The 16,088-nt window shown below is 41.1% G+C and overlaps 1 protein-coding gene across 2 annotated transcripts in view; it reads left to right on the top strand.

The window, feature by feature from the left end:
- Nucleotides 1–709: 709 nt before the first annotated feature.
- rangap1b (Ran GTPase activating protein 1b) overlaps nt 710–16,088 on the top strand; it is a 56,030-nt gene continuing 40,651 nt past the window's right edge. The window contains exons 1-4 of one of the 2 annotated variants that reach the window (XM_020531304.2): nt 710–911; nt 7,421–7,470; nt 9,265–9,386; nt 11,584–11,711. In XM_020531304.2, coding sequence (XP_020386893.2) covers nt 9,275–9,386; nt 11,584–11,711 — 240 coding nt within the window. In that variant the 5' untranslated portion in view covers nt 710–911; nt 7,421–7,470; nt 9,265–9,274. The remainder of the gene's footprint in view (nt 912–7,420; nt 7,471–9,264; nt 9,387–11,583; nt 11,712–16,088) is intronic. The other variant, XM_020531303.2, reaches the window with a different exon arrangement.

Here is a 16,088-nt window from a genome sequence, read left to right as displayed (position 1 = left end):
TTTGGGTCTAGGCCCGAAACGTCAGCCTTTCTGCTCCTATGATGCTGCTTGGCCTGCTGTGTTCATCCAGCTCTGCACCTTGTTGTCTAGATAAGGATGCCGGTTGCCTTTCGTAAAGGGACATTAGTGAACCAGGTGGATTTTTCTGACAACTGGCAATGGATTCACAGTCATCATTAGACTTTTAATTCCAGATATTTATTGAATTTCAAATTCCATCATCTGGTGTGGTGGGATTCAAATTCCCAGAACATTAGCTGGGTCTCTGGATTAACAGTTCAGCAATAATACCACTCGGCCATTTGACCTTATCAAGTTTCTGAGGCTGCATTGTCAGTATCTCTCAGGGACGAAAAGATGCCAACCAAACAAAAACAACTGCGATAATTTAACTAGCTGAGGTTCAATGGGCAGAGGATCTGACCACCAAGTGCGAAAGCACTTTTTTTCCTGAAGAAGGGTCTAGGCCCGAAACGTCAGCCATCCGGCTCCTCTGATGCTGCTTGGCCTGCTGTGTTCATCCAGCTCTACACCTTGTTCTCTCGTCCACAGCATGCTGCTTGTTATATGTCTCTGGGCCTGTAGAAGTTGCTGTGGAGCAATCTACCAAAAAGGCTCCTCTCGCCTTCACGGCCGTTTCTCTCTTTAGTACGTAATTAAAAAGGTGGGGGCGCACTTTCGCGCAAAGTCCGTCGGGAATTGTAGTTCATAGTTCGCCATGGTACCCAGCAGGGATAATGTGCTTCCTCGACATTGAGAACCACAACTCCCATAACGCTAGGCTGCCAGCACGTGCCCAAGTGGAAAACGGCGGAACTTGCTAGAGGCCGGTTTGAAAAACATCTGACCGCCATTAGCTCCAAAAAATAGGCGTGCGGAGCCGGTAGACTCGAATTCGACCTTTTTTTCTGGTAATTTCAAATTTTGTTTCACGTCTAATTTTTGATGTTCTTCAAATGAACGGAAATTTAGGCAAATTAATGCCTGCCAGTTAGTTAATGTTGTAGTTTGACAGCAAATGCTTCTGTTAATCGCATAGCTGACGAATACCACAGCAACATGTTTCATTAGTGATAATTGTGAACTAACTTTAGTAATTTAGGAACAAAAACAAAGTTGCTGGAAAAGCTCAGCAGGTCTGGTAGCATCTGTGGAGGAGAAAACGGAGTTCACGTTTCGGGTCCGGTGATCCTTCCTCAGAACTGATGGTGGCTGGGAAAACGTCAGTTTATATGCAGAAAATAGGGAGGTGGATGGGGTAGAGAGTAAACGATAGGATAGAGCCCAAAGAGAGAGAGAGAGAGACAGTTGGACAGACCAAGGAGTTGCTAACGATCAGGCTGGGAGGGTGAGTAGTTGTTAATGGGGACTGTTAGTGACTAACAACAGTGTGTGTGTAGTGGCAGGCTACGTGGTAACAAGGCCTGGTGTGTGGGGTGGGGGGCTGGGACATGGGAGAGTTTAGGCCCTAAAATTATTGAACTCAATGTTGAGTCTGGAGGGCCTTAGGGTCCCCAAGCGGACTACCTGTCCCTGAACGACCTGTTCCCTGCCACTTCAATGCACCACCTTGCTCCCTGGCCAATATCTCTGTCTCCGGCTTGCTACAGGGTTCCAGTGAAGCCCAACGCAAGCTGGAGGAACAACACCGCATTTTCTGCTTGGGGACCCTACAGCCCTCTGGACTCAACATTGAGTTCAATAATTTTAGGGCCTAAACTCTCCCATGTCCCAGCTCCCCATCCCACTCACCAGGCCTTGTTACCACATAGCCTGCCACTACACAACCCCTGTTGTTAGTCACTAACAGTCCCCATTAACAACTATTCACCCTCCCAGCCTGATCGTTAGCAACTCCTTTGTCTGTCCAAATGTCTCTCTCTCTCTTTGGGCTCTATCCTATCGTTTACTCCCTACCCCACCCACCTCCCTATTTTCTGCATATAAACTGATGTTTTCCCAGCCACCATCAGTTCTGAGGAAGGGTCACCAAACCCGAAACGTGAACTCTGTTTTCTCCTCCACAGATGCTGCCAGACCTGCTGAGCTTTTCCAGCAACTTTGTTTTTGTTTCTGATTTACAGTATCTGCAGTTCTTTTGGTTTTTAACTTTAGTAATTTATTTGGTTTAATTATTTCATTCGATGAGGGAACGTTTTGATCCCTAGTTGTGGAGGGAGTGCAAGTGCAAGCTTGTTTCTTTTTGATAATTTTATCAGAATATAAATCGGGTTGTAATTTATATTTGGGGAAAAATATTTCCCACCCCATTTTCCGATTCTTGTGTGGGCCACATGTAGTGAAGGTCTGAGTCAAAGTGTGGTGATGTCTGTACATACCCTTTTCTCACCGGATGAGTCTTCAGCCTGAGTCAGGTTAAATAAGATGTTAGTCCATGTTATTGTACTCCTTTGCTCCCTGGTGGCTGGTGCAGTCTGAACCTGGAATACTGGAAGCTATCCTTTGCACCACGCAATCACGTCGCAAAGTGACTTCAATGGAGGATTTCTGTCTTATTACAATTTGCAGTAAGCACACCAGCTAATGTTCGCAAGGTTAGTTTAGAAGAATTGGGAGATGCGCTGGTTGAAAGCTAGGATATTCTGTGGTGCGGGGTTGGGGGCAGCTTGACAGGGTGGAATCTAATTATTTGGTGTTTACAGTAGATTAATAGGATAGCATACTGAACATTCCATGGAAACTCATTTTGAATTACTGATGGGTTCACAAAGATAAGGCAGCATTGTAAGCAGTGCAGTTGGAAATGTGAAATGTGTTAATACTGAATGGCTAAAAACATGACAAACTGAGCTCAGTGTAGGCATGTGAGGCTTCCGCTGTGGATCCAAAGTGGTAGAATGGGTGAAAAACAACAATCAAAGTGTAAAGAGACTTGAGGAAACAGGTGTGTTTTTAAAATCTCAAACTAATCAACTCCACCACTTTTCCCACACAGGGTATCTGGTGGGATTTGAACCTTGGTCCTCGGAACATTATCTGTCTCTCAAGTAAAAGTTCAGCAATAATACCACTAGGCCATTGCCTCCCAAGGAAATGAATACAGCAATTAATCCAAAATGACTTCTTTAGAGGCAAAGGGCTTAGAACAACAACAGAACTTGTCTATGTTGTATCTTTATCATAATATGGCATTCCAAGGCACTTTATATCTTGCTTTATAAAGCCTATATAACCACTGAGCCATGTGAGATAGTAGGTCAGATGACCAAAAGCTTGGTCAATGAAGTAAATTTTTGATTATTTTAAAGGTGTAGAGCAAGGTAGTAAGGCAAAGTGGTTAAGAGGGAAATTTATAGAGCCGAGGTCTAGGTAGAAGGAGGTAAGGTCATTAAAGTTGTATTAGTACATCAGCTCCAACGGGCGGCATGGTGAGGAAGTGGTTAGCACTGCTGCCTCACGCCCTTGGGTGACTGTGGAGTTTGCATGTTCTCCCTGTGTCTGCGTGGATTTATGCTGGATGCTTTGATTTCCTCCCACAGTCCAAAGATGTGCAAGTTAGGTTCATTGGCTATGCTAAATTGCCCATAGTGTCCAGCATGTGTAGGTTAGGTGCGTTAGCCATGGGAAATGCAAGATTGCAGGGAAAGGGGAGGGAGAATGGTCTAGATGGGATGATCTTCAGAGGTCAGTATGGACTTGTTGGACCGAATGACCTGACTGTACACTAGGGATTCTATGTTAGCGTAGCCTGTGACTGTCTGAGGAACAGACTGTTTTATGACGAAGACCTCAAACCCGATACCAGGCTCATGGCTCACCAGGCAGTTGTTACCAGCTCTCATGTTTGTGTCTAAGATGTAGACCACAAACTCCTTGAAAAATATTACCAGTGATGTCTCTGCAAAATTCTGCAAATCCACTGGCTGGATAGCTGCTCCAATATCAATGTCCTCAAGCCAACAACTCCAGCATCGAGACGCTGGTTGCAGTCAGTCAGCTGCATGGAATGGAACTCACCATCTATGTGCCTGACACGAGACTTCGAGAACAAGCTGTGTACCCTGAGCTTCATCTCGACAGCCAGTTACTACTTAGTAGGGGAAATGCTTTGAAGACTTCCTCTCAGCCTTTCCGAAAATTGTGATATCCTGACCAACTCATGAGGATCTATAGCCCAAAACTACCCAAAATGGGCAACCATGCAGGTGCCATCCATTTGAGTATCTCTGATGGGTCTAGATGGAAACCAATCTCAAACAGTGGAGGGATTATGCAAAAAATCAAATGTTCACCCATTGCTTTAGCAAACGCCACCTGTGGCAGGGTTTGTGGATCCAGTATTGGACTGAAACTGAAGTGAAAGCAAATCATCATTGATCCAAAGAACCTAAGAAGAAGGATTAAAATTAAAATGTGGATGCTTAAGTCCAACGTTAGAAGACAGCACACACTGTGGAGGGTTATAAGGCTAAAGATTAGAGCTTTGGGTGGGGACAAAGCCATGGTGAGTTTAGATGGCAGGTGAACAAAATGTGGTGTGAGAACGAATGAAGACTGCAGAACCTTTGATAACCTCAAGTTTGTGGAGAATAGAATGTGAGAAGGTGACCTGAAATGTGGAATAAATGAACACATGGATGAAAACTTCAGAGGAGTTGAGATGGGGCAGAGCTAAAAGATTTTGTGGAGGTGTCAATGAATGGTTTTAGTAGCGGCTCAGAAATGTGGTTGAAATCTCATTGAGAGCTCAAGTAGGACAACAAAATTGCCAATATCCTTGGTTGTTTAGAAGAGAGAGTTGGCGAGGACGTGGAATTTATAGCAGCGACCATTGATGGTGGCTTCAGTATATAAAAGTGGTGTTCACCTGGAATGCTGTGTTCAGCTTTGGACACCACTGTAGGAAGTCTATATTGGTCTTTGAGGGAGTGCAAAGTGTTTTAATAAATTTGGTCTCTGAACTTGGGATCCAGCTAGGGCTGTATTTCCTCAAGTTTTGAAGTTTAAGATACTGGGGGAAATAGTTTCACTCTGCTGGTTTGAGAGTCTCAAAATAGGCACAATCAAATTTACAGCAGACCCTACAAGAGTGAAATTAGGAAATATTTTAAAAGGAAAAGATGGTAAAAAATTTAGATCTCTGCTGCAGGTGGCAGTTGATGATGAATCTATTAAGTTAAAATCATAGATTGATAGGCCTTTGTTTAGCAAAGGTATTTAGGGTTTCTTGGACAAAGGAAGGTGTACGGAATTGCATTGCAGACCAATCATCATCTCGCTAAATGATGGAGCAGGTATGAGTAGCTAAATGGCCTCCTGTATGGCTGCAACTTTCCATTTTGAGGGTATTTTTAAGTCAAAACTACCAAAATAGGTTAAAATATAGGTGTTTATAGATCTGACACTGTAGCACTAGTAGAAGTAGTCTGAATATTATGCTAATGTTAAAATAATATTTGGTTTACGTCTTACATTTGTTTCTGTCAGCAGTTATTATTCTGCGTTTTGGGATTGTGAACCACTTTATTGTAAATTTGTGTGTTTTTATGATATTTAAACTCTTTTCTTTGTCTTTGTCAACATCGGTCTCAATTATTTGAATGTTCTTCTGGCCAACTTCCTATACTCAATCTTCTCTCAACTTCAGCACTCCCCAAAAAAAATCCTATACCTATTTAAATGTTTGGCTTTTTAGCCATGGAATTCTCTTTCCAAATCTCAGAATCTGATCACCTTCCTTCCACTCCAGTGATGGTGGATTGAGTTCAGAGATAGTAGGAACTGCAGATGCTGGAGAATCTGAGATAACGAGGTGTAGAGCTGGATGTACTCAGCAGGAAGGCTGACGTTTCGGGCCTAGACCCATTTATTTCAGATCCCCCTTCCCCTCCCCCATTTCTGAAGAAGGATCTAGGCCCGAAATGTCAGCCTTCCTGCTCCTGTGATGCTGCTTGGCCTGCTGTGTTCATCTAGCTCTACACCTTGTTATCTCAGATTCTCCAGCATCTGCAGTTCCTACTATCTCTGAAACAATTTTAACCCCACTGCGAAGCCTCTTCTAAGGATGCCTACCCTGAAGAAGTTACCCTCCTCCCTCCGGGAAAAACCTCCAGTGGATCTCTCTCCCACTGCGATCTCTCTCCCACTGCAATCTCTCCACCTATCTTCTCCTCTATCCATCTTCTATCCGCCTCCCCCTTTCTCCCTATTTATTTCAGGTCCCCCTTCCCCTCCCCCATTTCTGAAGAAGGGTCTAGGCCCGAAACGTCAGCCGTCCTGCTCCTCTGATGCTGCTTGGCCTGCTGTGTTCATCCAGCTCTACAACTTGTTATCTATGGTGGATTGAGTTGTTTTATTTGCTCCCGTTGAGATGAGGTTTTAAACCAGGGACCTCTGTTTAGTCTGCTGGACGTAGAAGACCCCTTGACCATGAAGAGGGATTGGAGTTCTGTTGTTGGCCTGACTAATATTTCTTCCCCATAGACACTAGACTTAACAAAGCACCTGAATTTTGTCTGTAAAAATAAAGCACATCTAATTGCATTGGCAGTGATGACATTTCAAATGCTTAAGATGCAAGTCTGTTCTTAAGAAAATCAAACTAGGGCAACTTATGGGAATGTTACAAGATAACCACAAATGGTCGTGATTAATGCTTATCGGTACCTTGTACACTTGTTTCTAATCTCTGAAGTACCTGCACTACATGATAGATATCTTGCAGATAAAAATATAGTGCAGTGAACAATCGTGGAATCCTTGGTGTACTCTATGAAGTGATCTCACCCTCGCTATCATGCCTTTCCTAAATCTAACTGCGTAACAGTGATTTTGAGGCTTGTAATTATTTTCGAGGGGCAGACAGGGCATTTACATCCTTGAGCCTGTATCCGATTCAATAACCAACTTGCACTCTAACTCCACCATTGCCTTAAATTTCTCACTATTTTACCAGAGAGGCAACTAATAGTTGACACCAACCAGAATCCTTTTGTAAATCATTCCCATGATACCTTAATGGGAAAGTGCATCACATGGAGTTATAGTAGTAGTCCATAAAAATAAAGAAGATTCAAGTTTTATCTCCTAGTTTGTGTGCAGTGGTCTCACTGGAGGCCAATGGTGGGCGGGGTGATGTTGAGTTGCAATCGTTCTCTGAACCGTTTGACTAAAGAAAAGAAAAAGATGCATACTGGTGACTACTGCCTGTTAATTTCTGCAGGAAACAGTCTGTTTGGATGTCAGTTCGGTATAAAATTGGGATTAGACATGGCATTCCACAAGGTTAATTAAGAAAACAGTGCTTATTGTGTGTCCCAGGGAAGATCATTACTTGGTTGAGATATTGAAGGATTGCCAGAACCTCTGCAACCATATTCCTAAAATGATTATTTAGCAAATTTTGTTTGTGTTGAAAATTAAGAACTGCTTTACTCTGTTGAACCTAATTTTTTGCCAGTTATAGAATGAAACTAGTGGAAGAGGAAGCAAGGCAAGCACTGTTGGAAGGTAAAGCATGTGCTGATTTCCATAATTAACACACAAATGTCTAAAATGCTGTATTAAATTTTGTAAGGAAGGTCAGTTTGGTGTACAGGCAGACAGGAGAACAGAAGGAGAACATTTGTTACTCATGGGTTTTCTATCATAATTCTGGAACTGAAGTGTTTCAGTGAACCATAATTGAACTAACTTGTGTTCTTCAAATAAGTACTGTACATATAATTCTACAGCACCTTTTAATACTTAAACATGATCTCAAGCATTTAATCGAGGCATAATCAAAAAACAAGTGATAACGAGGCTTACTCTAGTCAAAGTGTGTCCTTTATGGAGAGCATTTAAGTAGGCAGGGGAAGTGAAGGAAATTTTAGAACATAAAGTTTAGGTAGTGAAAGGCACAACTATTAATGGATGGCAGTGGGAGGTGAGAGTTCACAAGGCTGTAATCAGTGGTGTGGGCTTCAGAATGTGTTAAACGATGGAAGAGATTAGAGACTGTGGTTAGTTTATTGAGGGACTTAAACACTGGATGAGTGTTCCATTTGAAGATGTTGAGGAACTATAAATAAACGTTGGTCAGCAAGTACAGGAGTGATGGGTGAGGTGAAATTTAATGTGAGATATATTATGAGCAGCTGTTTTCCAATGAGATGAATAATGTGAACAATGGGTGGCCAGACAATAGCTATGGAACCTGGAGATGGTTTAATAGAAAAATCCCTTTTTTTTTAACACCCTGTATTATTGTGCCACAGGAAGTAGAGTTTTGTGGTGGAAAGTATATGCAGTTGGAAATGTAGCCCCAGGTTGAAGCAGTTGTGAGCAATCTGGTTCACTTTGTTTCTCTTCTCAGCAACCTCCTCAGTTTGTGTTGGGAGCCAATGCCAATAACTTCAGTCCTCCCAATTTTTAACTGGACGAAATTGCACTTAGTCAATACTAAATGTCGAAGAAGTAGCCTGATAGTGGAGAGATTGAGAAGGTGCTAGAGAGGTAAAGTTGAACACCATCAGCATGCACGTAGAGGAAGGGTCAGTGGCCAGGAGTAGATCTCTGGCAATTTGGAGATGTTTTCAGTGTAGGTAGAGGAATTAAAACCAATAAATCCCCTTAACCGTGGAAGGTGTGCAGCTGAGGACATGCCTCATGACCTGATAGTTGTAGGTTTGAGTTAGCATCTTTGTCGTTTTAATCCACCATTCCTGGGTGGAACACTTGCTGGAAGCTCTTCACTCCGCTTTTGGAAAGTAGCGCTTAGACTGTTGGGAAAACAAGCACTTCCTATTGGTCAGCAGCATTAAAATATGTTTGAAGTTGTATCAGAGGCTTAACACTTTAGATTGTTTTTCTTCAAATAAATTAAAAGTACAGGCCTTATGAAAGCGTTGAACTGAGCTATTCATCAAAGTGGATATTCCTTTCTAAGTGAGGCAGTTTGCAATTATGGAGTGCTTCAATCTTGGGTATGGCAGAGCAGAAAAAATCTCTCCTTGGGAGACTGGACAGTTGCTGAGGTAAAAATGGCATCACTGATGAAAAGATTATCACAGATGTGATAAATCTCCAAGGAGTTATAATGTATGGGTTAATGGATAAGGACACTTTTTTTCTAATGTAAATTACATCGGGGATTATCACCAACGCAACAGATTTTTATGTAGCGTAACTGGAAAAATACTTCCTGCAGATCATACGCTCCTCGACTTAAACTAGTTCAACTGGTATGTTTTTATCATGTGTTTACTTAATTGCTTTGAAACTTGTGATGTAATGTTTAAAATGTCTTCTGTTTTTCACCAGGTGGTAGGAGATGGCTTCTGAGGATATCTCTCAGCTGGTGGATGCCCTTGCAAAGACTCAAGTGGGTGGGGGAGAGCTGAGTTTCAAAGGCCGTGCCCTAAAACTTGACACAGCTGAAGCTGGTATGTGAATACAAATCTGATGTGGATTGGACTGGACTGGATATCAGATGTCTTGGGATATTGGGTAAAAGAAAGAAAGAAGGAAATTGCTGGAAGTTTGTAACAAAATCAGTAATCATTGGAGGTCTAGAATCATGAATATTTATAATATCAACAGGTACAGAAAATAAGAGGCCAACTGGCCTTTATATCTAGAAGAATAGTGTACAAATGGATGGCTGGAGGGGTATGTGTGTGTGTTGGGGAGTGCTTCTGTGATGTTGTCCCTACCCCTGAGCCAGAAGGCCTGGATTCAAGTCCATCCTTTTGTTTTTGTATCATTGCATGTCTGAACAGGTTGATTTCAAAATAAGGACAGATAGAAAGAAGTCATGTGGCAGCCGCACAAAGCTGCAGTTAGACCGCACCTCGGGAACTTTGACCAGGGAACCTGGACACCAAAGCTTAGGAAAGATCTTTTGGCCTTGTAGGAAATGTAGTCTAGATTTAGCAGAGACTGAAGGATTAAGTTACTGAAAAAAACGAAATCTAAGGGTATCTTACCTTGAACTTAGAAAGCACAGAAGGAAAATAGGAAAAAACCTTACTATTTCTAATTAGTGGATTCTTCGGTTTGAGGCCTAGTTGAAAAATTAGACCCGAGTATTTCTGAGTGAAATTGTGAAGGACTTGTGTACGGGGGTTGATTTGTTTTTTTGAAGTTTAGAACTGTCAAAAAATGGCATTGATACTAGATCAAATGTTAATTGTAAACCAAGTCAATGGATTTTTTTCACAAGGTATTAACATAGGGAAATACATTAAGGAATTTTGGTTATTGGTCAGCCATTATTTTGTTGTAAAGAGGAACAGGCCCAAGGAACGAAATGTTATGCTAATTTCATGTCAGTCAGCAGTTGTTACGTGTTAAATTTCTTTTCAGGATATTGAGCAAAAAAGTTTGGTTCAAGCATAATTTCTTTGTGTTGTGGACCTTTTTGAGCTGAAAGATGCACAACAGACATTTGAAGCACTGACACTTGGTGTACTTGCCATCTGACAAGTTTACATGATGCAATGTTATCAGAGATGTTGACTTAAAAGTTCATAATGCAAGGGTGATGGGTAAAACACAGCACAAGGCAGTGAATGCAGATTGTTAAGATTGGGTAGATTATTATGAAGATGTTTAACTTTTTGGCTTGATTATGAAATCAGATGACTCTTCGTGATGCAAGTATTTTAATTTGTTCCAGATTAACGAGGGAAGGTTGTGAATTTGTCCACTATGTCAGGAAGATTAGAAAAAAGTCTAATATTTAATTAGAGATTGCTGAACACTAGTATCGTGGAATTGGGGTGTCCTAGTATGTGAATCACAGTCTGTTTGTGGATACAGCAAATGAAAAAGAAGGTGAATGGAATATAGATGTTTTGCTGCAGTTGTACAGGATATTGGGTGTGACCATATCTGGAGTACTATGTGCAGTTAAGTCTCCTTAATTAACAAAGGGCATAATGGCATCAGAAGTAGAATAGGTTCACTTGAATGATCCCTGGGATGGAAGGGTTAGTTTATAAAGAAAGGTTGGACAGTTTGGCCCTGTATCTATTGGATTTTACAAGAATTACAGTGCTTTTGTTGAACCATATGCAATTTTGATGGCTCTTGACAAGTGTGGATGCTGAAAGGATATTCTCCCTTATGGAGAGATGTAGGGATGTAATTTAAAAACAAAGGGTCTCCCTTTAAGGCAGAGATAAGAGAGAACATTTTCTGTGAGGGCTATGTGTTTGTAGGATTATTTTTGGCACAGTTACTTTGAATAATTTTAAGGCAGAGATGGGTAGATTCTTGACTAACAAAAATAATTGAAGAGTGTTTGGGTATGTTGTACAAAATATGTCATACAGAACCGTTCTGGCAGATATACAGCACACGAGTTGTCCCATAGTTACTCCTAGTTCTCCAGGTACATATTTTCCTGTTATACCAAGTTGAAACTTTTAATACAGAATTGTTCTGCTTGATCTGAAGTTAAGAGGGACGTTTTAAAATATGGAAGCTTTAGCATTTATGATGAGTGTAATAGGATCATAAGTCTACAGATGATCCAATATTGTTTAGTGTAGAGTAGAGAGGAAAAATATATTGGTGACATTTGCTGTTAACTGGGTGGTATCTGTTTTTCAAAGTCATTTATTCTCCTTTGCCCAGCTGCTGAGATTATTGAAGAGATTGAAAGATTTGAACACCTGCAGGCATTACGCCTCGAAGGAAACACAATCGGTGTAGAAGCTGCTAAAGCTATTGCCAGGAGTCTATCTAATAAAAAGGAATTGCAGGTATGGATTGACTTTTTATTTTAGGTTTCAATGTATTTTATCAGCACCAATATTTACTCCGGTAAATAAACCATGGCTTCCTGGGAACTAAATTAGCTAGCAGAAATCAACGCAAGCTGAGTTCTATCTTTTGGGTGCTAAATGTAAATATTGTGAGATTAGCGTGACTTGGACTGTAGAATCAAATCAATGTAAGTTCACAACTAAACAATAACAGATTTGGTTTGTCTAAATTAACTCTATTAGAGAACAATTCATGTTACAAAAACAGAATTGATGTTCTGAAGAAGGGTCACTGGATCACATTGACTCTGCTCTCTGCTGCCAGTCCTGCTGAGTTTTTCCAGCAATTTGTTTTTGTTTCACATTTCCAGCATCCACAGTTTTGGTTTTAATTCATGTTACATTGTTTATTTAGAGCACAGAAGCAGATTATTTGGCCCAACAAGTACAAGTTGATATTAGAAGGATGAGGAAGATGTTGTTCAAAGATGCTTTTTGGATGATATGCTAAGCTATCTTGGAGAGATGCAAAAGGACTTGTTACGATTCAAAGGAGAATAGCAGCTCACTTTGTGTTGTAGTCTTCTGTGAACTGATGCCAGAAGAAGATTCTGATTCTTCTTCTCATTCGTGGAGCTATTTTTGAAAGTTGTTCATTTTTTACCTGCAAGAATAATGATGCTTCAAGTGTGGTTTTAAGGCTTGAGCTGTAAATCCAAATTAAAACGTGATGTTGGAAATAGGTGCTCAGCAGGTCAGGCAACATCCGTGGAGAGAGTATTAACACTTTGGATCCATATGACCATACGACTTAAGCACAGAAGTTTTCACTTCGAATTTATTTAATGACACAGACCTCTGTAATAAAGAATTTCACAGATTCTTAAATGGTGAACCCTTCCCCTAAGATTATGCCCTCCAACATTAGAATCCCCCACAACTTCTCCACATCCACTCTGTCAAGGCCCCTAAAATCTTTTGTTTCAGTGTTGTCTCTTTTCTCCTTTTCCTAAACTCCAATGAATACAAGCCCAACCTACTCAACTTATCCTCATGAAACAATTCCTGCATAACCAGAATTAACCTAGTGGACTTTCTCTGGACTGCCTCCAGTGCCGATATAGCTCCCCTTTAGATGAGGGGACCAAAACTGTTCACAATATTCTAGGAGTACGTAGTGCCTTGTATAGTTTCCTCAAGACTTCCCTATTATATTCCATTCCTTTTTAAATAAAGCCAACAGTCCATTTGCCTTCCCTATTACGTGTTGTACTTAGGCTAGTTTTTTTGACTCAAGCCTGAGGGCTCCCAAATCCCTTGATGCTGTAGTTTTCTGCAGACTTTCTGCACTTAAATAACAGTTACTCCTCTATTCTTGCCAAAGTGCATTATTTCTCATTTCTCTGCACTAGATTCTGTCTGCTAAGATTTTGCTCACTGACTTAACCTGTCTGTATCCCTCTGCGGATTCCCTGTTATCCTCAATCAGTTGTTTTCCTACCTATTTTTGTCACCTGCAAAACTGGCAATAGCACATTCACTTCCTATATTATTCAGGTCATTAATATATATTGTTGATGACCTTTCATTAGTTTTGTAAACTCTCTTGCTTGTGAAGCTTTTTTGGGATCTCTTGTCAGTGATCAAGTCCTATAGTATTGGAATTCTTTCTCTGTGAGATTGCCAGCTTTATGCTAGTCTTCAAGTTCTGTCTCTTAACTGTTTTCCAAATCAGTTTGAAACCATCCTAAATATGCTGCAATTTTTGAGATTGTACTTTGTCACTAGTAAATAAATTGAAGTCTAATCTGATGAGTATTAAAAAAACAGTAAAGCAGATAACATTGCATGAAAGGTCATCAGATTAAAGTATTAAGTTTGTTTTTTCACAGAAGTTACCGGACTTATTGAGTATTTCTAACATGTGAAGAATCATGGAATTGTTACAGCCCAATAACAGCCATTTGGCCTGATTTCCAAGTACTTTATTTCTACAAAATTTCAATAATCTGCTTGGCCACAGTATGGAAATGCTACTTCTGCTGATGGGCAGAGATGCATTTGCTAGAAGTAGCCAAAGTAAACTTATTAGCATACCGCTAACCTTTTTAATATAGGAACCTTAAGCTATTCTAATTTTGTTTTCTTTGTTCCCCACTTCGTTGCAGTGCAGTGCAGCTCCTCTGCACCAACAGTCTTTGTGCCTACATTTATAAAGGGAGCTTTCAAATCTAACTTGATCTTAGTCTATGCAACAGCTGATTAGCATTTGAATAACTGCTAGGACCCTGTAGGGCTTGGTAACAGATTCTTCGAGAGCTCGGCTGGGAAGATATTTCTTCCTGGCTGAATTGATAGGGTAAATAGGCAAGGTCTTTTCTCCAGGCTGGGGGAGTCCAAAATGTAGAGGTCATAGGTTTCAGGTGAGAGGGGAAAGATATAAAAAGGACCTAAAGTGCAACTCTTTCATGCAGAGGGTGGTACGTGTATGGAACGAGCTGCCAGAGGAAGTGGTGAAGGGTGGTACGATTAGAACATTTAAATGTTATCTGGATGTGTAAATGAATAGGAAGGGTTTTGAGGGATATGGGCCATATGCTGGCAAATGGGACTAGGTTCATATAGGATATCTGGTCGGCATAGATGAGTTGGACTGAAGGGTCTGCTTCCGTGCTGTATATCTCTGACTCTATAATTGAGAGTCATTGTTACAAGGTTAGTCATTGGCTGTTTGGACTAGGATGAGAAATTTTTTTGAGTTCTGAATCTTAGGAGTTCTCTGAGTATATTCAAGACAAGAATTGATAGATGAGATGGGAAAGTTGAGATATACATGTTCTGCTATGGTCTTATGGTGCAAAAGGTCTGAGGGTCTCCTGCAGCTTATGAAGTGCAGGCAGAGGAGGAAATGGGTAATTGTCAGACAGAGGAAGGTGCCAACACTGGGCAGTCTGTCTATCTCAGTACGAAAGAAAGAAATGTGGAAGGGCAGTTGTGGTAAGGGATTCATTGGTAAGGGGAGTAGGCAGCTGGCCACATACGTGACTCTAGGATGGTGTATTATCGACTGGGTGCCAGGATCAAGGATCCTGTTGAATGGCTGCGGTGAACAACTAGCGATTGTGGACCTTGTTGGGACCAGTGACGTAGGAAGAAAGAGAAATGAGGTCCTGCAAACAGATTTTAGGGAATTGGATAGAAAATTGAAAAGTGTGACTTCAAAGGTAATCATTTCTGATTTACGCTGTATGAGAAGAGGCGTTGGAGCATGTGAATGTGTGGCTAGAGAGATGAAGCAAGATAGAGGACTTCTGATTCCAGAGGCATTAGAACAGTTTTGAGGGAGATAGGAATTGACTGAGTTGGACAGATTACATCTGAGTAGGAATGGGACCGATATCCTTCTGGGCACCTTTGATGCTGTTGGGTTGGATTTAAACTAGATTGGCAGGGGCCTGGGATTGTAGCCAGTATTTCAGAGGAGAGAGAAACAGAATGAATTAGAAGTTAATACAAGAGTGAGTTTCGAAGGCAGGAAAGATAGGCTGGATTAGAAAAAAGTGAGTCAAGCAAGACAAAATGGAATCTATTTTAATGCAAGGAGCCTGAGGAATAAGACAGATGTTAATCAAGGAATCAATTAACAATGAAGAGGGTTGATATCTCAGAACGATTATCAAATGAGGCCAAATAGTTAAAGTTTAAGAAAAGGTAAACACTCGGTGTTTAGTCTCTGTCCCCAAACCATTAGGAGGAGATAGAGAATCAAATATGTAACCAGATTTCGGAGAAGTCTAGGAATAACAAAACAGTAACTGGGGTTTTAACTACCCAAATGTTAACTGGGATAGTTTTAGTGTGCCAAGTAGGAAGGGAAGGGAACAACATTCTTAAATTGCATCCAGGACAACCAATTTAGCAATTACATAGCCGCATGAAGAAGAGCGCAGTTCTGGAGATTAGCTCTTGCAAGTGGAAGACATCACCTGGGGGAGCATTTTGGAGATCATGATCATAACTCAGATTTCAGGTACTTGTGGAAAAGGATAAAGATGGGCGGGGAATAAAAGTTCTAAACTAGGCAAAAGCCAGTTTTACTAACATGCGATCCAATTTGACCCAAATGGCCTGGAAGCAGCTATTTGTAGATAAAATTGTCAGAACAATGGGAGGCATTCAGGGAGAAGATAGCAAGAATACAAGGTAAATACTTTCCTGTCAAGGCAATGGGTGGAGCCAAGACTGGAGAACCCTGCATGGCAAGGATTATAATAAGGTGCAGAGCTGGATGAACACAGCAGGCCAAGCAGCATCAGAGGAGCAGGAAGGCTGACGTTTCGGGCCTAGACCCTTTCTGAAGAAGGGTCTAGGCCC

This window comes from Rhincodon typus, chromosome 37 (assembly GCF_021869965.1).
Source record: "Rhincodon typus isolate 14 chromosome 37, sRhiTyp1.1, whole genome shotgun sequence".
NCBI lineage: Eukaryota > Metazoa > Chordata > Chondrichthyes > Orectolobiformes > Rhincodontidae > Rhincodon > Rhincodon typus.
Note: the sequence above shows the minus strand (reverse complement) of the source record. Positions and strands in the feature narration are given on the sequence as shown.